Below are 25990 nucleotides of genomic sequence, written 5' to 3'. Positions count from 1 at the left end.
TATTACTCCATTTTTTTCTTTTCCCCCGGCAATGGCTGAAACTCCGGGCTGGACATCGTGCAATGGTGCCCAACGTGGGGCCCACTGAACGTGGGAGCTCCGAAGTTTTTCTTGATATTTATGTAAAATTTTTTTAAACAAATTCGCTTATAGCATTTTTCACAGAATGCCTTTGTAGTTCTTTAGTACATTTACAATTGCCCTTGAAAATATATTGGTGCTTGTTTTACCTTCAGGGAATTATATTTTGCCTTATTGTATATTGGAATGCAGTTAAAATAGGCACTTATTGTGCGTTTTACTGACCGATACAGTGTAGGTAAATGGTTCAGTATTTTTAAACTTCGAACTAAAAATATGACCACAAGTCAAGCAAATGTTTTTTTTTTTAATTTTCTTTCACACATTATCCTTACCTCTACAATAATTTATGCTTTCTTACAACTTTACAAAACCCGTGGTCAGAATGGAAATATCTTGTTATATCTTTTGTGGAGATTAGACTAACACAAAACTATAAAAATAAATTTCAAAAAAAAAATAAAATAAAATAAATAATTTGTATTAAGTTAGTGAAGGTAGAAATCGTCAAAATGTCTGTACGCTGCACTAACGAAAACTTGCTTAGAAATTCTGGTCAGTTCTGTATACTATGTCAGGAATATTTTAGCAAAAACCAAGAAATTTTGCAAACTGCTTGTAGTCACTCATTTCCCCGTGCGTGTCTACTGAATTGGCTTAAAAATAACCAAACTTGCTCACAGTGCAGAGCGACTTGCGGCTCTAAGGAATGTGCAAACCCGAATACCTCCGTAATGATTACCGACCGAAAACTACGTCTCAAAGCGGAATGTCTACTAATGCAACCCAGGCAACCGTACCACAAACTGATGGTCATCAGCAACAACAACAGCAGCAAAAGGAGATGCAACCTCCGCAGCAGCAATCATCTCCGGAACATAATACCGGTAATCCCACAGCTACTGCAAATGCAGCCCCAGCATAGTTACCGCTGTCGTATCTCTTAGGCAAGCTTCAGCATTAGAAGAGTTCGAAAGTAGTGTATCTCAACTTATTGAAGATAGAATTCAAAGCTCGTTAGTTAGCGTTCTTAGTTAATTTCATATAGATAACCCAAACAACAATGATGCTAGCATTCCGCCTCAGGAACCCGATAATGTCAATTGGCCGCAGGATAGACCCAGTTTCTTAAATGAGCCCCTTTCACTACCGAGGAACAGGGCATTTTTTAAGTAATACGAACGTGGCCAAATGGCCACGTAGTAGTCCGCCGTGGCCACGTAGTAATCATAATCTGGCCACAACTAAATTTCGAAAATGCGTGAACAACACCTAACTGAAATAATGTCAGAAATTTTCTGAACATACATGATTTCCCCAAAATGTCAAAAAATATATAACTTGCTAATTCTAATGAAGTTTTTGGTACTAATCGAAGAAATTTATCAACGAATGAATGATAGTTAGAGATGGGAAAGGGGTAAATACCCAAATGGTAAATACACGGTAAATTGGTTATACATGGTAAAAATGGGTAAAGTCCCAAATATTTACCCAAAATAAATACCCACGACGGCCACCGTGGTGTGATGGTAGCGTGCTCCGCCTACCACACCGGATGCCCTGGGTTCAAACCCCGGGCAAAGCAACATCAAACATTTTAGAAATAAGGTTTTTCAATTAGAAGAAATTTTCTCTAAGCGGGGTCGCCCCTCGGCAGTGTTTGGCAAGCGCTCCGGGTGTATTTCTGCCATGAAAAGCTCTCAGTGAAAACTCATCTGCCTTGCAGATGCCGTTCGGAGTCGGCATAAAATCATGTAGGTCCCGTCCGGCCAATTTGTAGGGAAAATCAAGAGGAGCACGACGCAAATTGGAAGAGAAGCTCGGCCTTAGGTCTCTTCGGAGGTTATCGCGCCTTACATTTATTTATTTATTTTTAAGGGTAAAAATTATCTTTTGGAAAATATGGGAAACCAACACACAAATTCATTCCAAAATGTATCCAATTTGTCCTATATTGGTGGGTAGTTATCCATTATGCTATCGGTTGAATTAGTTTTAATCTGTAATCCAGCGTTTTTCAAAAATATTTAGCCAATAATGCATGCCGTTGCAAATATTTAAGTTTACCCAGTAAACATTTTGACTCGAAAAAGAGTCGGAAAAATATCTAAATTGGAGCCTTTACAGCCGGTATGTGCTCATTTGGGAGGCCGAAACCAATGTATTTCCTTCTTGCAATGGTCGTCCTATATGAGCCTATTAACGTAAATCATTTGAGCCTAAAAAAGATGCTTATACAATAGGGCGGGTCGATTTGAAAATCGCTCATTGCTCTGTGAAAATCGTATTCTAGGGATCAAAATAAGGAACTTTGACGAAGGAACCATACCTCTAAAACGAATTCTGATGTCCCCCCTTTGGGTCGAACTTTTGGGTAGGGGCAATTTTAATTCTACCTGCTGTGTCTTTTGGTGGCTTAAAAACAACAACACAAGTAATTTTACGATCTGCAATTGTGTCACAGTGATACCTTCATTTTTTAAAATGGTTGAATAAAAAACCCACACAACTATGTTTACGACATGTAAATGCATCACAGTGATGCCTTGCTTTTAAAAGGGGGTTGTAAAAACGCTAATTTCTAATAATTTTTTAATTTCTTTTCTATTACTAAGTTAAATTCATTTTTTCATTTACATATGTTCTGACTAAATAAATTTCTAAAGAGAAAAATAAACTCCAAAAAGAAAAAAAAAAACATAGGCATTTCAAAGTGGGATTTTTCAAAATTTGCAAGTTCGACCCAAAGGGGGGGCATCAGAATTCGTTTTAGAGGTATGGTTCCTTCGGCAAAGTTTCTTATTTTGATCCCTAGAATATGATTTTCACAGATCAATGGGCGATTTTTTTGCCTCCCCATAAATCGACCCGGCCTATTATACAATAAAAGAATAGTAAGGGTAAAAATAATGTACAAATGTAATTCATTTTGTATTAAAATGAACAGTGATCGTAACAAAGTTTCAAAATTTGTTCCAAACTCGCTGTGACGAACATAAATAGTTGATAAATGATAATTTTTGCATGCAAGATTAGGAGCTTTTAGGCCGTTAAATAAAAGGCAAAAATTAAATTTTCTTTTACCCTCCTACTCGTTTCGACGCTTTTCTGATTCCTATATTGCCCACTTATTTTGGATTCGTTTCGGATTCTTAAATTATGAGCGCCGTGAGCCTGTTTGTTTGGGTAAATATGTGTCCCTTATAAATATTCTCTTACAGTTCTGGAGTTTAATATGGTTCAAAAGCTTCAAAAATGCTATCACCTTAGAGTCTTCTATGACTCCGATTTGATGAAATTATAAACAAACGAAAAATATTAGAATTAGTAAAATAGGCAGCTCCGGAAAAAAACTCTGAAATTTTTCTGCGACAATTTATTCTAAATAAATAATTAACTCAACTAATACTTATTTCATTTCTATCTTATCCTCATGTGAGTTTTATCACATTCTCCCCTATGTTTTCCGCTTCGGATATATGTCAAAAACCTTCCTAAAAGCCCTGAAGTAGTGTCATTAAAAGGCTCAAAATTAGCAGTATATGACGCCAATAAGGCTCATATATGATATCGGAAGGTCTGTATAAGACTTATGTTAGAGACAAAATATAAGCATATAGCATTCGCTTCAGGTTCCTAAATGAGTTCATAACGAGTGCAAACGATCCAAAGTTTGGACTCCTTTCAGACTAATTGTTGACCCCAAGTGTTTGCTGGGTTGTTTGTTTAAAATAAAAACGAAATTTTTTTAATTTCAAATGGCATATAAATTTAATTGCTGAATTGTAATTCCAAGCAGCCTCGATTCAAACGATTTTTAAATACGCAAAAAAAGATACAAAAAAGGAATATTCCGGGTATTTTCCCGGTATTTACCCATAAAAATGGTAAATACCCGGTAGAATCCCAACTCTAATGATAGTTCAACAAATATACTATCAATGAGGATTTATATGGAAAAGAACATAGGTACTCACGACTTCCGTGACATATATAAATTCTACAAATTCTGCACGTGCTCGAGGGTTTTTTGTCAGCATATAATAAAAAAATTTTGGCCAAGTATATAATAAGTTGGATATGAAAAATAACTACTCCTGGGATTACTTGTTTTATTGCAAATGTTTTGGTATGAGTGAGTCACAACCACGGTTGCCACAGCATGTTTTTTTTTTTTTGACCAAAAATGGCAATATTCAAAAGCTGACCGGTATGGTCAGTCATGTCGAGGAGATATTTTTCTTTTGGCCACCTAGTGAAAAATCCTTAAAAAATGCCCTGCCGAGGAATGATCATTTCAGACTAAGTGATGTGTCTAGTGTGACTCACGCTGGCAAAATATCCCAACTTATTTGGAGATGGGACATCGAATTTGACGGATCAAAAAAATTGGCCGTAGAAAACTTCAAGTTGTAGATGCTCTAGCGGGAAATTTTAACGTACTATGTGAGCATGCGCAGATTCTCTTTACGATAGAAGCGAAAGACTGGTTTTGGCGCTATCATAGATCAGTCCAAAGAGTTACTTGGCCAGGTTTATGTGAGGCACTAAGATTAAATTTCGAGGAACATAGAACCGATACTGACATCAGAGAAGCGATGACGAACCTTCGCAAGGACATATAAAAATGTATCTGACTGAAGATAGTAAAGATAGGGAGAGACTAAGCGTGACTAGAAAAGAGTCTACCCAAAAAGTATTTAAAATAATGCCATATAATGATCGTCTTAGAATTTATAAAGAAAAACGAAATGCGATTTTAGGGAGTAAGGAGGAATACAAAACGATCTACAATACGAATGAGTGATTTTTGGCGGAAAGTTAAAACCAATCGTAAAAATGTTAGTAACCTAGTCTATTCAATAACTAACAAATTAAATGATCTTAGGCCATATGCAGAAGTAGTTATTGAAGATAGGAAATATCTGGGATTGTTAGACAGTGGAGCGCAGGTGGCTTGTTTAGGCAATAACTTAGCTAAAAAAATCTGTGACCAGCACAAATTGTCTACTCACGCTGCTACGATAAGTACAGCAGATGATCAAAAAAAAATAGTATATGGCGGCAGCGTTCAAAGGTCAAACAAAAAGAATTAAATTTTATGTTGTGCGAAGCATAGCTCAAGATTTAATACTTGGCGTTGATTTTTGGAGAGAATTTAGTATATCATCACACCTTATTGACAAATAGACGTGGATGATAAAACAGAAGAGCCTGAAATTGGCAATATACACTATATCACCAAACACCAAGCCATAAAGTTGAAAAATGTTGTTGATGTATGGCACGGTTTATCTATTAAATATGTTTGTATATTTTTTCCAACCTAATTTATAAGGTTCAAAATTAAAGAAGTTTTGAGTTGGAGAATGAGGTGTATACGCTTTTACAGCAAATTTCTGTAATAAAATATGAAAATATTTATTATCGTATATGATAGGAAAAGAAACAAAAAATTTTAAAGTGGTTCATTTAAAAACAATGTTGTATCCACCAATAAAGGCACATATACTAAATAAGAATATGTATGTGAAACTTAAATAATATTTCTAAACATTTTGTAAAAAGCTTTATTAATAACAATTTTAATAAATGTACATATTGTAATGAATTTAGTGCAATTCCTCTTATTTGCAACCTTTTACTAACGCTCGAATCACTAAACTGTTCAATAAATAACTCCACTATTCAATAATGCAAAATGGCCTTTATTAAAGTACTTCACAATAACACTTCTACTTCTCGACAGATAGCGTGCTTAAAACAAACTGATTCGTCGTGCCTCAGCTGTTGCTTTTATACTCTTTGGTTTCCTCGTTGACATATTTCTAGGCGTTTCTATTTCTAGAATTTACTACCAGCTATAAAATTACTAGCTTTAACTACAGAGAGATGCACGATTATTATAGATTATCGCATAGCCCATGCGCGTGTATATGTGAGTGATACTTCCACAGATGATTGCCTACTTTTGGGAGTATCTCAGATACATGCATATGTTCTGACTAAATAAATTTCTAAAGAGAAAAATAAACTCCAAAAAGAAAAAAAAACATAGGCATTTCAAAGTGGGATTTTTCAAAATTTGCAAGTTCGACCCAAAGAGGTTTTAGAGGTATGGTTCCTTCGGCAAAGTTTCTTATTTTGATCCCTAGAATATGATTTTCACAGATCAATGGGCGATTTTTTTGCCTCCCCATAAATCGACCCGGCCTATTATACAATAAAAGAATAGGAAGGGTAAAAATAATGTACAAATGTAATTCATTTTGTATTAAAATGAACAGTGATCGTAACAAAGTTTCAAAATTTGTTCCAAACTCGCTGTGACGAACATAAATAGTTGATAAATGATAATTTTTGCATGCAAGATTAGGAGCTTTTAGGCCGTTAAATAAAAGGCAAAAATTAAATTTTCTTTTACCCTCCTACTCGTTTCGACGCTTTTCTGATTCCTATATTGCCCACTTATTTTGGATTCGTTTCGGATTCTTAAATTATGAGCGCCGTGAGCCTGTTTGTTTGGGAAAATATGTGTCCCTTATAAATATTCTCTTACAGTTCTGGAGTTTAATATGGTTCAAAAGCTTCAAAAATGCTATCACCTTAGAGTCTTTTATGACTCCGATTTGATAAAATTATAAACAAACGAAAAATATTAGAATTAGTAAACTAGGCAGCTCCGGAAAAAAACTCTGAAATTTTTCTGCGACAATTTATTCTAAATAAATAATTAACTCAACTAATACTTATTTCATTTCTATCTTATCCTCATGTGAGTTTTATCACATTCTCCCCTATGTTTTCCGCTTCGGATATATGTCAAAAATTCTTCCTAAAAGCCCTGAAGTAGTGTCATTAAAAGGCTCAAAATTAGCAGTATATGACGCCAATAAGGCTCATATATGATATCGGAAGGTCTGTATAAGACTTATGTTAGAGACAAAATATAAGCATATAGCATTCGCTTCAGGTTCCTAAATGAGTTCATAACGAGTGCAAACGATCCAAAGTTTGGACTCCTTTCAGACTAATTGTTGACTCCGAGTGTTTGCTGGGTTGTTTGTTTAAAATAAAAACGAAATTTTTTTAGTTTCAAATGGCATATAAATTTAATTGCTGAATTGTAATTCCAAGCAGCCTCGATTCAAACGATTTTTAAATACGCAAAAAAAGATACAAAAAAGGAATATTCCGGGTATTTTCCCGGTATTTACCCATAAAAATGGTAAATACCCGGTAGAATCCCAACTCTAATGATAGTTCATCAAATATACTATCAATGAGGATTTATATGGAAAAGAACATAGGTACTCACGACTTCCGTGACATATATAAATTCTACAAATTCTGCACGTGCTCGAGGGTTTTTTGTCAGCATATAATAAAAAATTTTTGGCCAAGTATATAATAAGTTGGATATGAAAAATAAGTATTCCTGGGATTACTTGTTTTATTGCAAATGTTTTGGTATGAGTGAGTCACAACCACGGTTGCCACAGCATGTTTTTTTTTGACCAAAAATGGCAATATTCAAAAGCTGACCGGTATGGTCAGTCATGTCGAGGAGATATTTTTCTTTTGGCCACCTAGTGAAAAATCCTTAAAAAATGCCCTGCCGAGGAATAATCATTTCGGACTAAGTGATGTGTCTAGTGTGACTCACGCTGGCAAAATATCCCAACTTATTTGGAGATGGGACATCGAATTTGACGGATCAAAAAATTGGCCGTAGAAAACTTCAAGTTGTAGATGCTCTAGCGGGAAATTTTAACGTACTATGTGAGCATGCGCAGATTCTCTTTACGATAGAAGCGAAAGACTGGTTTTGGCGCTATCATAGATCAGTTCAAAGAGTTACTTGGCCAGGTTTATGTGAGGCACTAAGATTAAATTTCGAGGAACATAGAACCGATACTGACATCAGAGAAGCGATGACGAACCTTCGCAAGGACATATAAAAATGTATCTGACTGAAGATAGTAAAGATAGGGAGAGACTAAGCGTGACTAGAAAAGAGTCTACCCAAAAAGTATTTAAAATAATGCCATATAATGATCGTCTTAGAATTTATAAAGAAAAACGAAATGCGATTTTAGGGAGTAAGGAGGAATACAAAACGATCTACAATACGAATGAGTGATTTTTGGCGGAAAGTTAAAACCAATCGTAAAAATGTTAGTAACCTAGTCTATTCAATAACTAACAAATTAAATGATCTTAGGCCATATGCAGAAGTAGTTATTGAAGATAGGAAATATCTGGGATTGTTAGACAGTGGAGCGCAGGTGGATTGTTTAGGCAATAACTTAGCTAAAAAAATCTGTGACCAGCACAAATTGTCTACTCACGCTGCTACGATAAGTACAGCAGATGATCAAAAAAAATAGTATATGGCGGCAGCGTTCAAAGGTCAAACAAAAAGAATTAAATTTTATGTTGTGTGAAGCATAGCTCAAGATTTAATACTTGGCGTTGATTTTTGGAGAGAATTTAGTATATCATCACACCTTATTGACAATTAGACGTGGATGATAAAACAGAAGAGCCTGAAATTGGCAATAAACACTATATCACCAAACACCAAGCCATAAAGTTGATAAATGTTGTTGATGTATGGCACGGTTTATCTATTAAATATGTTTGTATATTTTTTCCAACCTAATTTATAAGGTTCAAAATTAAAGAAGTTTTGAGTTGGAGAATGAGGTGTATACGCTTTTACAGCAAATTTCTGTAATAAAATATGAAAATATTTATTATCGTATATGATAGGAAAAGAAACAAAAAATTTTAAAGTGGTTCATTTAAAAACAATGTTGTATCCACCAATAAAGGCACATATACTAAATAAGAATATGTATGTGAAACTTAAATAATATTTCTAAACATTTTGTAAAAAGCTTTATTAATAACAATTTTAATAAATGTACATATTGTAACGAATTTAGTGCAATTTCTCTTATTTGCAACCTTTTACTAACGCTCGAATCACTAAACTGTTCAATAAATAACTCCACTATTCAATAATGCAAAATGGCCTTTATTAAAGTACTTCACAATAACACTTCTACTTCTCGACAGATAGCGTGCTTAAAACAAACTGATTCGTCGTGCCTCAGCTGTTGCTTTTATACTCTTTGGTTTCCTCGTTGACATATTTCTAGGCGTTTCTATTTCTAGAATTTACTACCAGCTATAAAATTACAAGCTTTAACTACAGAGAGATGCACGATTATTATAGATTATCGCATAGCCCATGCGCGTGTATATGTGACTGATACTTCCACAGATGATTGCCTACTTTTGGGAGTATCTCAGATACATGCATGTGTTTGTGCGTTGCTCTCCGCTGCTTGTATGGACATATGTATAGACATAATGATTGATTTATTGATGTGCATACAAGCCACTGCTTAGTATTGACTTAGATATGATAGTATCCCTCAGTGCATATTGGACAATTTGCAGCGAAGGTATATATTCGGCTGTATTTGAACAGAGCCTTCCCTTAACCGGTCCGCATAGGGAAGTAATGATGGCCTTACCACATCAAGGGGCGCTGTTATGATGGATGATTTTTATACACATATTTTAACATTAAACCGCTGAGCCCGCCTTTTGGGCAGGTGGTTGTACAACCAAGATGAACTCGAAGACTTTAAGAGAAAGTAAGGATGTGAAAGAAAAGGCGATGACGTCGCAAGCCGGGGAAGAGCAAATCGCTATCAGCGATGAGTCGGACCCGGATAGCGATGATAATGTGCAGTCAGTGCGCTCGGTAAAGTAGCGGCATACAAGCCCAGACAAAGAATTAATGTTAGAACGGGAACAACGAGATAGCGAGCTTAAGAAAACTATCTCAAAATATCGGTCTGCATTAAGAAATATGCAGCGCTTGGGCCCAGTGGTTCACCCAACCAACGATGAGAGCAATCGGTTGGCATGGGCCCGTGGGACAGTGGAAGAATATCGAAGACAATTCACAGACGACAGGTCTGCTACGAACAACCCTCAATTTTGCAACCGCATTGAAGAGGAAGAAGCCCCTAGAGGCAAGAGGCAGCGATTGGCTGAACCGGGCAAGCCTGCTTTTAAAAGGCAGAAGTGGGAGGGTAAAAGCCCCAGTCCAAGAACCAGGAGGCGAGTCTGCCGGAATGACAGGAACATACCTCAAAATCTGCAAAGCGGATCGAAGAGGGATATATAAATACTGGAAAGCCATGTACCTAAAAAGCTGTAATACAGGAAGAGGAAGGCAATAATGACTTGAGAAGCAAAGACACAGGTGTCAATAAGCTAAAGCGAGATAACAATTAGACTCCAGCTTCGATGATACTAAAGGGAGCTAACGCTGAGACTCCGGTTTTCACCGACCAGACCTTTGAAAACAAGAAGGCGTAAGGTATAAGGTGGTGAATAGAGCACTTATCCCCACGATACCAAAGACCAAGGTTTGGATCCCCAGGGTGGTGAAAGCGGAAGACACGCTTAGCATGCTGCAGTGCAGAACACCAACTTACCAAAACGGGATTGGAGGGTACTCTACGTATCCCGACCCGTGGAGGGGGGCCAGTACTACATGCTCCAAACTAATAAGGAATCGGAGGATCCGTTGTACTCACCGCTCGGAAAAATATCTTGGGGCACAGGTTGCATATTTGTGCGCCTTAAAAAGAGGAGTCCTCAGGACAATAACCCCAATACGCTAAAATCAGGTGGAAAAGGGCCTCAAAGGTATACATCAGCACTAAGGGGTTAGTGTTACCTCAATTGACAGGCAATCTGCCAACCTTCGATATTGGCCCTGCTATCCAACAAAACAATCCAGGAATTGAACTAGCGGACAGCCAATTCTTTTGCGAACGAACAAGTTGGTCTTGTGCTTGGAGTGATGTCTATCCGCAAATCATGTTGGAGGGGGTTCGGAAGGACTTTTTAGAGTAATTCTCTCATCCAGGAAACGATATTCGGATGTATACTTACGGGACGGACCAACGCCAACAAAGAGGCGACGACCTGTGCCTCTTTTTACAATGAAATCGCTTTGAATCAACAACTGACAACAATTTGGGAATTAGAAGATATCCCAAGTAACGCGATCCACTACGACGCGAACGGATTCAGGGAGATATACGGTCTTCCGACCCTTTCAAAAGAATTTCTCAGCATATATTTCTTTGGGGTGTTCACGTAAAACTGCGTTCTCGTAATATTTTCGCTGTGAAGGTAGGCTAGCCAAAAACACCTCTTTAGGAGAGGAGTATACGAGAGTCTTTAAAGAATATGGTTAGTTAGGTCATATGTCTGAAATCCGACCAAGGCCGCCCGAGTCCTATTACCAACCCCATCATGCGGTAAGCAAGCCAGAAAGTACTTCTACGAAGGTGAGAGTTGTGTTTAATTCTTCGTGTCCCTCAGACAATGGTGTGACTTTGAACGATACTCTGCTTCCCGGTCCCGTCCTTCAAATCCTTCTTACGATCTTGATTCTCAGATGGATACTGTTTAAATTCGTCTTTAGTAGCAACATAGAGAAGATGTATCGCTAAATATTTGTAAATTTTCAACAGAAGAAATTTCAACGGATCTTTTTTCGTGAGTCCCCAGATGAACCCATCTCTCAATTCCAATTAAATACGGTCATTTTTGGCGTAAACTGCGCAAGGGGACATCCCGCCCTGGGCAATACTCACAGGGACGCGTCAAATGGTCCGGAAAACAGAACTTCCTGGATGATTTGTATTTTTATTATAACTGACTTCTGGAAAATATTTTCTATACTAAAAAATGCGCATATATCCCGAACACTTGCGACAGGTTGTTGAATAATTGAAAGCATATGTCTCACGTTCAACGTTACGATGGGAAATATTAAAAAATGCTTTAACATAAACTGTCAAACCCAATCTGGAACACGGTGGAGCGCCAGAATACAAGAAGTTAGCTTTATCGTCGATGGGCTAGAGAATGTAGAAGAACATTTAGAACAATTAACAGAGGATACTAACAACGCAACTAACACCAGAAGCGAATCTGCAATTCTGTTGCAAAGTATAGTAAATTTTAGTTGCATAACAGTTGCTCGTTTCTGGTTTGAAATCTTAAGGAGGATTGATCGTGTGCAGCTCAGGCTGCAAGATCCGGGGATGAATTTTAGAGAAGCGTATCTGATCTTAAATCATTAGCGACTGAACTGTCCGAAATTCGAGACACTATCTGTGAAGAAGCAATAGAAAAAGCGAAGTCTATTTGTGAAAAATGGGACACTATTATAATAAAACGTGTAAGGCTCCGCAAAATGCCCGGAGAATCGGCTAGAGATGTTGGTCTTTCCGCAGAATGTGAAATTTCTTGCGTTATGAAAATCATTCTCGATCGCCTCCAACAAGCAATAAGTATAAGATTTACACGACTATATGACCTTTATTTCAAATTTGGATTCCTCTTAGACGTTGGAAATTTGTTAAACAAGGATGATGTTGATAACGACTTAGAAAGAAATTGTAAGAACTTGCGTGAATTTTATAATACAGATTTCGATGGAACAGGACATTTTATCGAAATATGTGACTGCAAATATTACTTCGCAGTAGAAAAGAAATTAAATCTAAACCTCCGTTAGAACTACTTACTTTTATAATCTCGTATGGAGAAGATGGTGTTCCAAATTTGCGAGTGGCACTTAAAATAATCTTGACTATATCAGTATCAATTGATTGATTTTGACATATTAACGATCAACAATGCGGCAAGGTCGCCTACGTGACCTAACATTTTTAATAGGGGTGGGACTATTCGAATAAAAATTATCCGAAATTTTTATTCGTTTATTTGCTTCCATTTATTCGAATTCCTTTCCTTATTATTCAAATATTGCGTTCTATTCGAATAGTAGTATGTAAGTTGTATGGAAACATTTTCTTTTGATATCTTTTGGTTTGTATAAACATCAAACTGGTCACGATTAAAAAAATAATTTTAAATGTCATATGTTAGAATATGCTTATATGCACATTTGGGTATTTATATTACAGCGTTTAACGCGTTCAAAGATTATCAAAATTTTAAGGAGCGACATAAACAGACAGGCAGTCGTTTTTGAAACTAGTCACTAGTTCTACTAGAATTTTGTTACGTCTAAAATGGATTACTTCAAGCATTATTTTGGGAAATTTTTTCTAAAGTTTTCAATTAAGTTAACATTGAACTTAAATATCTTTTGAACCATCAGACTTCGCAAAAAATGTTGACAATGACATGTAAAAATATTTTTTTAAGGGTGACGAATTACAAAAAAAAAAAATAAATAAATGTAAGGCGCGATAACCTCCGAAGAGATCTAAGGCCGAGCTTCTCTTCCAATTTGCGTCGTGCTCCTCTTGATTTTCCCTACAAATTGGCCGGACGGGACCTACATGTTTTATGCCGACTCCGAACGGCATCTGCAAGGCAGATGAGTTTTCACTGAGAGCTTTTCATGGCAGAAATACACCCGGAGCGCTTGCCAAACACTGCCGAGGGCCGACCCCGCTCTTCTAATTGAAAAACCTTATTTCTAAAATTTTGATGTTGCTTTGCCCAGGGTGCGAACCCAGGGCATACGGTGTGATAAGCGGAGCACGCTACCATCACACCACGGTGGCCAACAATGTTCGGGACGATCAGACTTGGGCGGAGGGCAGTTTGACGAATATTAGCAACACTAAGGGATACTATCATCTCTAAGCCGGTGATAAGCAGTGACTTTTATACACATCAACAAATCAATCATTATGTCTACCCACAAGTCCGTACAAGCAGCGGTGAGAAGCGCACAAACATATGCATATAGCTGAGATACTCCCAAAATTAGGCAATCAATTGTACAAGTATCACCCACATACACACGCGCATATGAGAAATGTGCATCTGTAGCTATAGCCGGTAAACAAATAGCATATTCTGGAAACGCCTAGAAATATGAAAACGAGGAACTCTAAGAGTATAAAAGAGCGCCAGCTAAGGCATGGCAATGAGTTTGAGTTAAGCACGCTATCTGTCGAGAAGTAGAGGTGTTATTGTGAAGTACTTTAATAAAGACCATTTTGCATTATTGAATAGTGGAGTTATTTATTCAACAGTTTAGTAAGAGGAATTGCACTAAATTCGTTACAATACGATATAAATCTTATTAAAATACATTTACATTTATGTATGAACATTTACACACTTGTTTAGTTATAAACAAAGTTCTATGATCAGTACAGTCGACAATGACGCCGATATTTCTAGCTTAAGACTCAATAACAACTTTGGTTACGTAAATATAACGAAATAAATGAATATCAACAAAGCAACCCCAAACAAACAAAAATATATGCACATATGCAACTATACACATATAAATATATGTATGTATAAATATGTACATGTGCATGCTCATATGTACAAGCGATGAGCGTGAGAAAAAAATAATTTTTTTATTTTGCTATTCCAACTATTCGAATAAATATAAGGGAATTCGAATAAATAGAAGGGAATAAACGAACACAAAGTTCGAATAAATATTACTCGAATTATTTGAAACGTATAAATTTGTTCGTTTATTCGAATATAATTCGAAAATAATCCCACCACTAATTTTTAAGTGTGAAAAAAGAAAACTTTGAAATAATACAAAAAATATTTTAGAAATCAAACGAATTCATTTGGATTGATTTGGGCTCTTTTGTGAAAATTAAAATCTGGCATTATTGGGTACTTCGACAACTCAGTCTGCCACCCAGCCACACAAAACTGATGGAAATAGCCTACATAGGCAATTGTGCTAATTTGTGGAACTGTAAGTTGCTAGCTGTACCTACCCCATATTTTCCCGTAAGACAACCATGCGGTGTTGCTAGTCTGCTTTCAGGCTTATTAGAAATTATGTAAAGACGGGCACAGATTCGCGTCAGTTCGACATGCAGAATAGCGAGACTCTGTGGTGAAGTGACTTTGTTAATTATCATTTCGAATTGCTGACAGCATCAAACTTAGTGTAAGGTGTATGCTCCAATAGGTCAGATAATCCTTTTAGCGGCAGTTGTCGTCACAGAGAGACGTACGTTGTGCAGTCAACCTTTTTTCATCTCTCCAGCTCTTTTTTGTTTTTTCCCCGTTTTGGAGGCAAGATTGCTCTGTATGGCAGCACTGCAGCATTTTGGTGTTGTTGGGGAGTCCATACGAAAACGGCATCTCACGTGTATATTATTTTTAGGTCCTCTTCCAGCCATCGTCCAGGTTTTCGTGGTATACCCGTTTCTATCGGGGCCACGAAGGAGTCCTTTGGGTGCAGCTTGCGCATGCGAACTTCGCCTGCGGAACGAGGTTCCAATGCACAGTGTGTGTGCGGATGCTCAGCTGCTTCACCGCCCCAAAGGTGCACCAGAATAGGCACCTGGGTTTCGCACCTTACCGGTGTAGCTATGGGAAGAAGTACCCTCGGCTTCCTCGCTGGTGCTGCATAGGCAGCGGAAGCATCCCTCGTGCTGAGTGGATTAGTTTTTTAATTGTTCTTTTATGTTAACAGCATACAAATAAACTAGGAATTTTTCTTAACAAACTTCTTTGTCAGCTTTTATTTTGTGTCTCGAACCATGGTTGTTGGTAAGTTGTGTAGAACACCCACATAGCTACATAGCGTGATAACAACCGGGCTTATCGGACCGCAAAGATCCGAGTTGTTATCCTATTGTGTCGGCGGAAATGTGTTCCCTGCTTTAGGGGAAAAATGCTGTGTGAGTGACAACATTATTCGGTTCATTTAGCAAATGTCATTCATGGAAAATCTAGGAAACGTGGTTGGGTAAGTATGGTTTTTCCAATTACTATAACTCTTTACAATTCCTCTAATTTCTTCTTTTTTTATTTCGTTTCAGGTTCCTTAATTTTCTCGACAACTCATTTCTGAAAAACGAAAATGCGAAACTATGGTTACACACATCGAAAGCTGACGTAAATGTACTTCGCAATTTGGAGAAATTTAATATGTCTTTTATTTCGGTGTCACATTTATTTAAAAATTAATACTTTTTAAACTATATATGCTGTGTCCGCTATATACGGCGATGATGCTGTTGAGGACCTGCTTAACCTTCATGTGCCCGGTAGTCTACATTTGTGGCAATTTGGGGAAAAAAGTCAAATAAAACAAAAAGTTCCGAAACAAAAATGCCCGGGGTTTTCAGTAGCTTCCTAATTATCAATTCTGAGTCGATTAAGAGTATAATATTACTGGAACGATTATTTACCTGACCCCCAGCCCCTACTTTAAAAAAACATCATCTTGCAGCCGGTAGTCTACATTTGTAGTCATTATATTAAATGTATGCAAAATATTATATAAATCGTTCTATCCACTCAAAGAGATATATATGGGAAATAACTCAAAAACTAATCGAGCAACTAACGTAGGAGAAAGTGTTGTGCAAAGATTTGTATGCCATTGGGAGAACACAGGAAGGACTATAATTTGTGACAATTTTTTCATATCGCTATTCTTTGGCAAGTATTTAATGTCCAAAGGTCTTGCTCTTCTTTGTACTGTTCGCCAAAATAAGACTTTTGTACCAAATGAAATGAAGGCTGATCGCAATCGAGCAGAACAGCCTAACATTTTCCGGTTTCTCGATGGAAAGTTTTCTTTGGTATCTTACGTCCCAAAAAGAGGCAGAGCACCATAATACTTGCCAGTACACCTTTGACAGATTCAATTGTAGTTGAAAAGAAAAACAAGCCACAATATATCCTTGATTACAATACAAACAAAGGAGGTGTATACGGAATGGATAAATGCTTTCTGCATATTCAAGGAAACGCAAAACTTTGTGTTGGCCTTTGGCCACGTTTTATAACTTGCTAGATATGTATAAGTGCACTTGCACCATTCATCATTTACTCGGAAAATAATCCATAAGATCGTCGTACAGACGCGCGACGAAAGTTCTTGCGGAGCTCGGCCAAGCAGCTTTTTATGCCAGCAATGGAACAACTCTCTAAAGTTCCGCGGGTGGTGGGACACATCCAAACACGTACAGCTATCGAAAGGGCACTAGATGGATCCATTGCTGCCACTTCTAAAGGTGATTTATCCATTTTACCTGATATTTCCAGCGATAAACAACCAGCATATCCCTGTTGTCAACACTACACGCAAAATCTGTAGTTGGTGTAAAAAAGCAGTGTGCGATGCTCATGCCGAAACATATACTTTGCGAAAATGCTGTTCAGTTCCTGAAAACTAATACATTTTGGCTTAAAATTATTACCTGAATTCAATATTTTTAAATAAAAACCTTAGTACACACGTACATGTCAAATAATCACCATACAAGTATTTTTATCTAAACATTATCGTGGTTTTACATGCAGTTATATGCTTGCTACAAATGTAGACTTCCGACCGTGTACGTAAGTTTTATATCCCGGGCACATGAAGTTTAATATACCTGGGCATGAATTACCAAGCGATGAGAAAAAGGTTTAGGCAGAGAAGATGCGTTTGATAATGAAGGTGGTCCTCATGCCGATGGCGAAGATGGGGACAGGGCCGGCTCAAGAGAATTTGGGGCCCTAGGCGAGTTATTATTTGCGGCCTCTTTCTCCCGTATTTATAGAAAGAAATTGGATATCAAAAATTTAGAGATCAGAAGTATTAAATTCAAACTTAGCGTCAATAAAACAAAAAAAAAATTTCTTTTGCATATTAAATATATATATATTTTTTTTTCAACTTAAGAATGAAAATATAACACACTAAAGTATTTTAATTATCTTAGAGTTTACTAAAACTTCATTTTCCGCGCCTTCAACTCAGAGAAAGTTGATATAATTTTACTTAAATCTAATTTTTGAGCAATTTAGATATTTTTATTGATATTTATTGATAGCAATGCTAAACCGACAAGCCTTTCTTGAGTCATGGCCGAACGCAAGTACCTTTTGATTAATTTAAGTTTCGAAAAGCTACGCTCGCCACTCGCAACCGACATTGGTATCGTCAACAAAATACTAAACTGGCCATGAGACCAGACAAGTTGTGTTGTAAAATATAACTAAGGTGAAAATTAATTTCTTTTAATGAAACTAAATATAGGGCCACTACAAAATTTCTCTTTTTTTGTGTTGCAAAAAGGATTTTTAGTACAAAAGTGTTTATCGAATTTGGTGCCCCCTAGAACTTGGTGCCCTAGGCGATCGCGTAGTTCGCGTATATCGTAGAGCCGGCCCTGGATGGGGATCCACAAGATATAAAGGTGAACCCAAAACACGCATAGTACGAAGCTCACGCCCCAAATTATCGCTTGATACATTAACTGGAGCACGCGGTATACATACGATCCAAGACTATTTTAAAGATATTAATTTCGGAGGCTCAGGTCTGGATCTGGATGAAGTGATTCGCCGTCCGACATATTGGACACATCCCATGTATCCAAATTACACATTCGACGATGTAGTGACACACGTTGAACGCATCGGCAAGAAAAAAACATTACAAGTGCACAATTCACGGTATTGCCTTGGCTTGGTGGACCATTTAAAAGAGGCTTGCGATCAAATGCAAAATGACGATGAAGAAGAAGGCGTTGCTGCTGGTGGTGAACAAGCGGAGGAGCCATTTGATGAGTTTGGCAATTTGTTAGAACAAATTGCCATATCCAAATTAGCGACACGTATGCCTATACATAAGGGCAGTAGTGCAACTACGCCTGCCCATTATAACAATGGTAGCGGTGATGGTGCGGTATTTACTGGCGCAAGTTGCAACACATTTGCTACACCATCATTTAATCGTTATGTAGTGGTTTCTACACCCTACAGCAATGCAGTTAATACCTAGGCCTATGCCACCTTAATAGATGCTTAGAAACGGCAACCGCCCGACCGGTACATTCGTTGCACCTTGCTGCCAAAACACTAGTACCAACTCATTGAGACAAGGTACACCAGCAGCAATTGGACAGCACACTCGACAAAGCCTATATCCTTCAAGGCGCCCTCATCCATCTCTGTCTCCCAGAGTAACGAGTTCCCCCCCCCCCCCCCCCGATGCACTTCAGAATTCTGCAACTTAATTGTAATGGATTAACTGGCAAGATCCCAGAGATAGTTGACTACATAAATAAAAATAATATCCGTATAGCAAGATACAAGAAGAGACAAGAAGAAACAAAGCTAACTGCCAGATCGGAACTCCAGATTACAGCAGCATCTTTCAGGCGGAAATTATAGCCGTGAAGAAAGCAGCAGAAAGCCTGGAGGAAGTGTGCTTAAGCTGCAGTCGCTTCAATATATATGTTGATAGTCATGTGGCGATTAAGGCAATAATCTCACACAGTACTTCATCACGAAGAGTTCTGGAATGCAAAAAATCATTGAGAAACTTTGCTCAGGCTGGACCATACATCTGTACTGAGTTCCCGGTCATTAAGGGCTAGAAGGTAACGAAAAGGCCGATGAGTTGGCAAAGGAGGGTGCAACACTCGCCAAAACGACGATAGACGTCTCAATCTCTTTGCGAAAAATTAAAGGGAGACAGAAGCTGCATATGATCCATCAAGCAGGGACAAAATAGCGAGGCTGCAAAATTTCTAGGATCGTGTGCAAAACCTACGATTTTATACTCACAAAGTGGCTCATATCTCTAAAAAGATAAGACTTAAGTTTCACAAACGGCATAATAACTGGACACTGCCTTCTGGCGTCATATGGTTATAAGTTCGCCCTGTTCAGTAACAGCAGGGAGACCCCTCTTGATGATGCTGTCAATGAATAGAGAAAAAATTTTTGTGTTCAAGGCCGTGAGTTTTCTTGGTTTCAATGCACCTTGTTATTCAGAGGTAAATTTTGCTATAGGTATACAATTAGATATGTTTCTAGGTAGGTCATACTGGTTACAGAAACTTATTACTGGAACGCTCCGGAAATAACCAGTCCGAAGATCGTCGGTTGCGTGATAATTATAATGTTGGCTATACGTCGGCACCGAGCGTGAGTAGCAGCGACGCGGATAGGCAAAACGTAGTGTCAGCTAGCTTCATAAATTGGAATGGTGTGGCGACCGAGAAATCAATATTCGTGCTTGGATACAAACGAGTACACTGTAGCTTGTGTCGTAATTCGGGCGGTAACTCTAAATTTCCGGCTCAACACTAGAATAAATTTGGTGTGTCTTGCCATGCTAAGCCGTTCGAGGTGGAGATGGTTGGATTGATCATGGTTGTCGGCGCGCAGAGGTAGCTTGGTACGCGCATCAAATGAAGGCGTCCGCCTGCCTCTATGCGTATAATAGCTAAGGAGAAATATCTGTGAAGCATTGGGTGATCGTCATTGTTTAGTGTGTGTCCTGCAACTGGCCTGTCCTGAAGCCAGCAGATGTCGCATGACGTTGGACCATGGTTGTGGTGGTACCTTCCTTTCATGGTAGATACGGGTTCGTTCTATCAGTGGAGCGTAGTTATGAGCAGAACGGACGCGGCTCCGCGCCATCCCCGTGTTTCAGTTACACCAAGGTGCCCTTGTCTGGGTGCGCTTTCCGCTTCTCATGTTGAAGCAGCGGTAGAAAGGGTCGTGCTTCCCCGCTATGAGTTGGGGCGATGGCTAAAGCTGCTGCGCTTCTCGCGATCGCTTCCATTTCTTCCTCTGCTACCTGTTGGGCCCATGATCTAGTGTCTTTAGTGACGTGAATGAGAGCACCTCCTCGGCGCTTGCTTCTTCGTCGTGCTCTTCATATGAAATAGGGTGTGACCTTGTTTGCTCGTTCCCCATGCGTAGCGAAGTGTAATGCGGTTCCTGGCAGCGGTAACAACGCTTCATATTTCTAAGCTATGGAAAGGCATACTTCTAAGCTACGGAAAGAAGACAGGTGTAGTATATTGAAACCACTTTTTTATTTTAAGTAACACGCCTAAATGTATGTTTATATTTTATAAATATTTTCACCAGAATGAAAATTTTTGAAATCTAACAAATCAAAAGATTAAATTAAAATTATTGAATAAACTAATAAATTGAATTCACAAAGAAAATTGAACATTAAACAAATTGAACGTAACTCTTATTCTTCTTAGTGTTCCTTGTCTTTTGTTTCAATTATTGCGTGTTTTAATCTGTCAATTGGAATATTTTTAATTTGATCAGTAGTAACTTTTAACGGAACTCCGAAACGAGAAATATATTATCTTAAAGATTTATGTAGGATTATACACTTCGGACAGAAAGGTAACCCGATCTGGACGAACCTACTGAACATAATATCGTAGTATTTTAACATAGTAGGTTTTATATTTTATAATGTAACTATGTAATTGCGTTTCAGTTTTTAGAATTTCAGACAAATCTACTGAAGATAATACCTTAGTATTTTAATATAGGAGGTTTTGTATTGTATAATGTAACGAATGATTTGAATCTATAAAGGAGGAATCTGTGTAATTTCCTTTCAGTTTGTAAAATTTTCGAAAGCATTAAGATATTGAAATCGTTTCTTTGTATTAAAATATTCTTTGTAATAAAATAAGTAACTAGGTTAGGTTAGGTTGAACTGGTCCATGAGGACCTCACATAGACTGAATGAATCCGTAGTGTTACCAGAAGTTTGTTTTAACAACCAAACTGAAAAACCCTATCAAAAACCAAGACCTATGTTATAAAATAACTCCGCCCTCTTGGCAAATACTAGAAGCTTCCTAGGACTTAAGCCACTTTCTGCTTCTAGATCTGGCAGCTGTATCACTCCTAATAGCTGGAGTCTTAGCCTGGCAAGCGCAGGGGACGAGTACAAAACTTGCTCGATTGTTTCATCCTCCAGCCCGCACTTCTTACATCTGCTATCACTGACCAAACCTAACTTAAAGGCATGTGACGCCAGAAGCCAGTGTCCAATCAGAAAACCCCTGATGCGTATGCAGTCCTCTCTTTTGATTGATAGAATCAACTTTGTGAGTCTAACTTTGTATGACCTACACATAATCTTCGACACTTTACAGCCCCCCGCGCTTGAACCCACGCGTTTCCTGCTTGGTCGATCATGTGCACCTCTCGCCTTCGCTTAATCTTACCCAGTCGAATTGTACGTCTACGGAGCAAGCTTCAAGGGATGCGCCCTTTTTAGCTAGTTCATCCGCTTTTTCATTCCCATCTATTCCCATATGCCCTGCGACCTAATATAGATGTACACTTCTCCTTGTCCCTTCTCTCCAGGGACTGCCTACACTCTAACATGCATTTCGATGATTTGCTATGCGAGATTATTGCTTTAATTGCTGCTTGACTGTCAATATAAAAGTTAACATGGTCGCAACACAATCTATTCTCTTCCAGAGTTCCTACTGCTTTGGTTACGGTTACCATTTCCCGTTGAAAAACGCTGCAGTAATCCGGCAGCCTATAGGATCTGTTTATTTCTAGATCAGTACAGTATACCGCAGACCCTACTCCTTCCACTACTTTGGAACCATCTGTGTATACATTTATAGCGTCATCCGCCATTTGAGCACCCTTGCGCCAACCGTCCACCTCTATTGTGGCCTTAAAATCACCCTCGAAGCGCAGATGGGGAATCAGGTAGTCTGTTCACCTTGTGATTGATGACGCTATACTACTATGGCCGTATGGTCGGCGCTCAAGCTGCCCCGCGGCACCGAGCCTGGTTGCTGTTATTAACTCGATGTTCTTTGCTACCAGGTCTACAGGTGGAATGTGCAGAATGGCATACAGTGCAGCCGCCGGGGTTGTTTTCAGGGCTCCCGTAATGCTAAGCATTGGTAGGCTGCATACCCCTCTAATTTTTTGAGGTAGGTTGCTTTTTGTATGGCTTTCCACCAAACAAGAACTCCATAGTATAGAATAGGGCTTACAATCGCTATAATAACCCAATTAGAAAGAAAGGGCGATAAGCCCAACGTACACCCCAGCATTCTTTTACATGCATAAAGTGCCGTTGAAGCCTTCTTCACCCTCTCCTCCACGTTGAGCTTCCATGACAGCTTACTGTCTACGATGATTCCTAGATATTTTGTGCAAGGTTCCTCCTGGAGGGTCACCCCTCCTAACTTAGGCCTCATCCAATTTGGGACCTTGTACCTCTTTGTAAACAAGACCATATCCGTCTTCTTCGCGTCGACTTTCAACCCGACATTTGATGCCCAGGTATGAATATCCCGAAGCGCCCGATCCATCAAAGAGCTAATCGTTGGAAGGCACTTTCCACTTATGACAATTGCAACGTCATCTGCGTAAGCCCTAAGTTTTACGGGTCCCTCATCGAATTGCCTGAGCATTTGGTTGATGACCAGCGTCCACAGCAGAGGTAAAGCATCCCTCCCTGCGACGCGTCCCTGTCCACTGATATCGTGGCCTCGTAAAATCCCCATTGTGATGTAATCTTCCTGCAAATTAACATGCAGCCGATCCATCTCGTTAAGGCTGGATGTACTTTAATGTAATTAAGACCATCCAAAATTGCCCATTTAGAAACATTATTTAAAGCCCCGGCAATGTCTAAGAAAGCTCCTAGAGCATATTCCTTATATTCCAGAGCTTTCTCTATGCTTATTACCACCCTATGCAATGAGGGGTCTACCGACTTACGTTTGGTGTACGCATGTTGTGTTGTGGAGAGCAGCTTTGCATCCACGGTGGACTTTATGTACACATCTATCAGCCTCTCAAAGGTTTTGAGCAGAAATTATGTTAAGCTAATGGGTTTATAGTCTTTGGGATACTTGTGACCGATATTCACCGCCTTTGTTAGGGAAGCTACACGAGCAGGTTCAACAAGAGTGCAGTGCATGATTCAGTTTTATGCACCCATCGAATATTATTTTAAGCCATTCCACGACCGCCCTACTTGAAAATAATTGAAATATACCATCTGGGCCCGTGATCGAAGTGCGAGTGATGTCTGCTGGCTCTTCTAAACCGTCTCCCGATGGGAAATGTGTGTCGAGAAGCACCTCAAGGGATTCCTCACTTTTACGTGACCATTCCCCGTTCTCTTTCTTTATTAGTACCGGCTCCGGTTACAGAACCGAGGGTTTCTCGAAGCAAACCTTTTGAACTGCTTTCGACCTACTTCTACCGCTTCATGGGCCTATCTCAAGCGCTCGATCTCCACTTCTGTTGGGTCGACCACTACTCCCAAGCGTTGTACAATTCTTTGTGCTGCACGGTACTGCGAGAGAGCTCTTTTACTTCCTCTGCTCCGTACCCTTCTCCACTCTTCTACTCCGTTTTCATTTGTGTGCTTCTCCAACACGGAGTTCATTGAATCAGCACTACTTTCGCTCCCCGAATCCGACGCATCGCTTAATGGGTATTTGTCGTCCTTAGCTTGCGACTCAGTCCTGCTCTTATCATCGTCCTTATTACAATCAGGTAATGAGTCGTTCATCTTGGTCGTACGACCACCTGCCCGACAAGGCGGGCTCAGCGGTCCAGTATTATATACCGGGAAAGAACCGTCCCTTACTGTGATAAGGCCATCAATACTTCCCGAGGTGGCCCGGTATCGGGAAGGCTCCGTTCGAATACAACCGAATTTATCCCCCAGCGGGTTAGGGGATCAGAATAACTAAAGACTAAAATACCAGATTCAAGGGGCTGTGTAGCGCAACCCTTCAGGTTGCCAGCGCAATATATAGCTTCTCCAAACCCAATTGTCAACCTCACCTACCCGCGACGAATCCTGTTTCACTAACAGACGAGGCTCTGGCGACCCCAAGCTCCTCATGGAACTTGAGGGTGGGGAGGGAGGGAACGGCCTAAAGGTTTGATGTGGCCAAATAAATCGTTCCCGAGGTGGTCGGGCTAGCACCTTAATGGTGCTGTGGTACCGGAGCGTACCGGATCTTTATTCGGCAAAGGACCATCACATCGATAACACTCCCCAAAGCCTTCGGGGAGCAACCTTATCGCTACAAAAACAACAACAACCGAATTTATCCCCTGGCTGCAAATCGTACAATACACACTGCCACACGCATAAGACCCTGGATTAGGGGGTTGGCAGTTCGTGGTCACCGACATCCCGCCGCCCTCCTATGAGGCGAAACGGCGTAGATGCCAGTCCTAAACAGCTCCGCCTAATAGTCGGGCGATATGGAGTTCGGCTAAGCCCTCACACCAACTACAAGGTGCCTACCCTAGTGAGGTAAATATGTAACTAAATATTCAATAAAATATAATCATTATTCTACAAATAATTGGGGGCTCAACCGGGATATGCCGTTAAGTTAAATCCCACGCGGTTTTAAAGTAGATAAAATTAAAGATTTCGGAGATTTGAACGCCGCTAAATCCCACACGGATTTAAAGTAAAATTAAAGATTTCGGAGATTTGAACGCCATGAAATAAAATAAAATGTAAAACTCAATTTGCAGAGACAATAAGAATTATATGGTTAAAATTTATTAAAACGAAGGAATCATTAAAATTACCAAAATTATGATGAAAAAAACAAAAATCAGAAAAACGTTCAATTATCAAAATAAATTTAAAATCCGTTTTTGTGTATATCAAAAGTGAAAACTGAACAGAAATAAGTGTGCCATATACATATGGGGTATTCCATCCCATTTCGACCTATTTTGAACCCGACCCCTTTAGAATTGGCTGAAAGTTTTTCTTCTTTTTCTAGCTTACGAAAGACGTTTTTCAGAATTGTTTCAAATTTTTTCATCCAACTCAAAAAAAGTTATGAATTTAAAAAAAAACACCGTTTTTGTTTTCAAAATGCTATAACTTTTTCAAAAATTGACCGTTTGGGATCTTTTTTTTTTTTAAATTTGTTTTTAAATGTACTTTTCGGAAAAAATACAAAAAAATTTTTAAAGTTTTTTTTTTAATTTTTCAGTTTTTCGAGATTTTTCGAATTTCGCC

The 25990-nt window shown here is 38.8% G+C and overlaps 2 protein-coding genes across 9 annotated transcripts in view; one reads left to right on the top strand and one right to left on the bottom strand.

Annotated features, from left to right (window-relative positions):
• dpr19 (defective proboscis extension response 19) overlaps positions 1–25990 on the bottom strand; it is a 1424328-nt gene that overhangs the window by 1026214 nt on the left and 372124 nt on the right. The gene's annotated exons all lie outside the window — the stretch shown is intronic.
• On the top strand, positions 9731–18949 carry LOC137239749 (protein TIPIN homolog). The gene is made up of 2 exons (XM_067765372.1): positions 9731–9865; positions 18251–18949. Exons 1-2 carry the CDS (start codon positions 9731–9733, stop codon positions 18947–18949), a joined length of 834 nt encoding a protein of 277 aa, XP_067621473.1.

This window comes from Eurosta solidaginis, chromosome 2 (genome assembly GCF_040869045.1).
Source record: "Eurosta solidaginis isolate ZX-2024a chromosome 2, ASM4086904v1, whole genome shotgun sequence".
NCBI classification, from domain to species: domain Eukaryota; kingdom Metazoa; phylum Arthropoda; class Insecta; order Diptera; family Tephritidae; genus Eurosta; species Eurosta solidaginis.
Note: the sequence above shows the minus strand (reverse complement) of the source record. Positions and strands in the feature narration are given on the sequence as shown.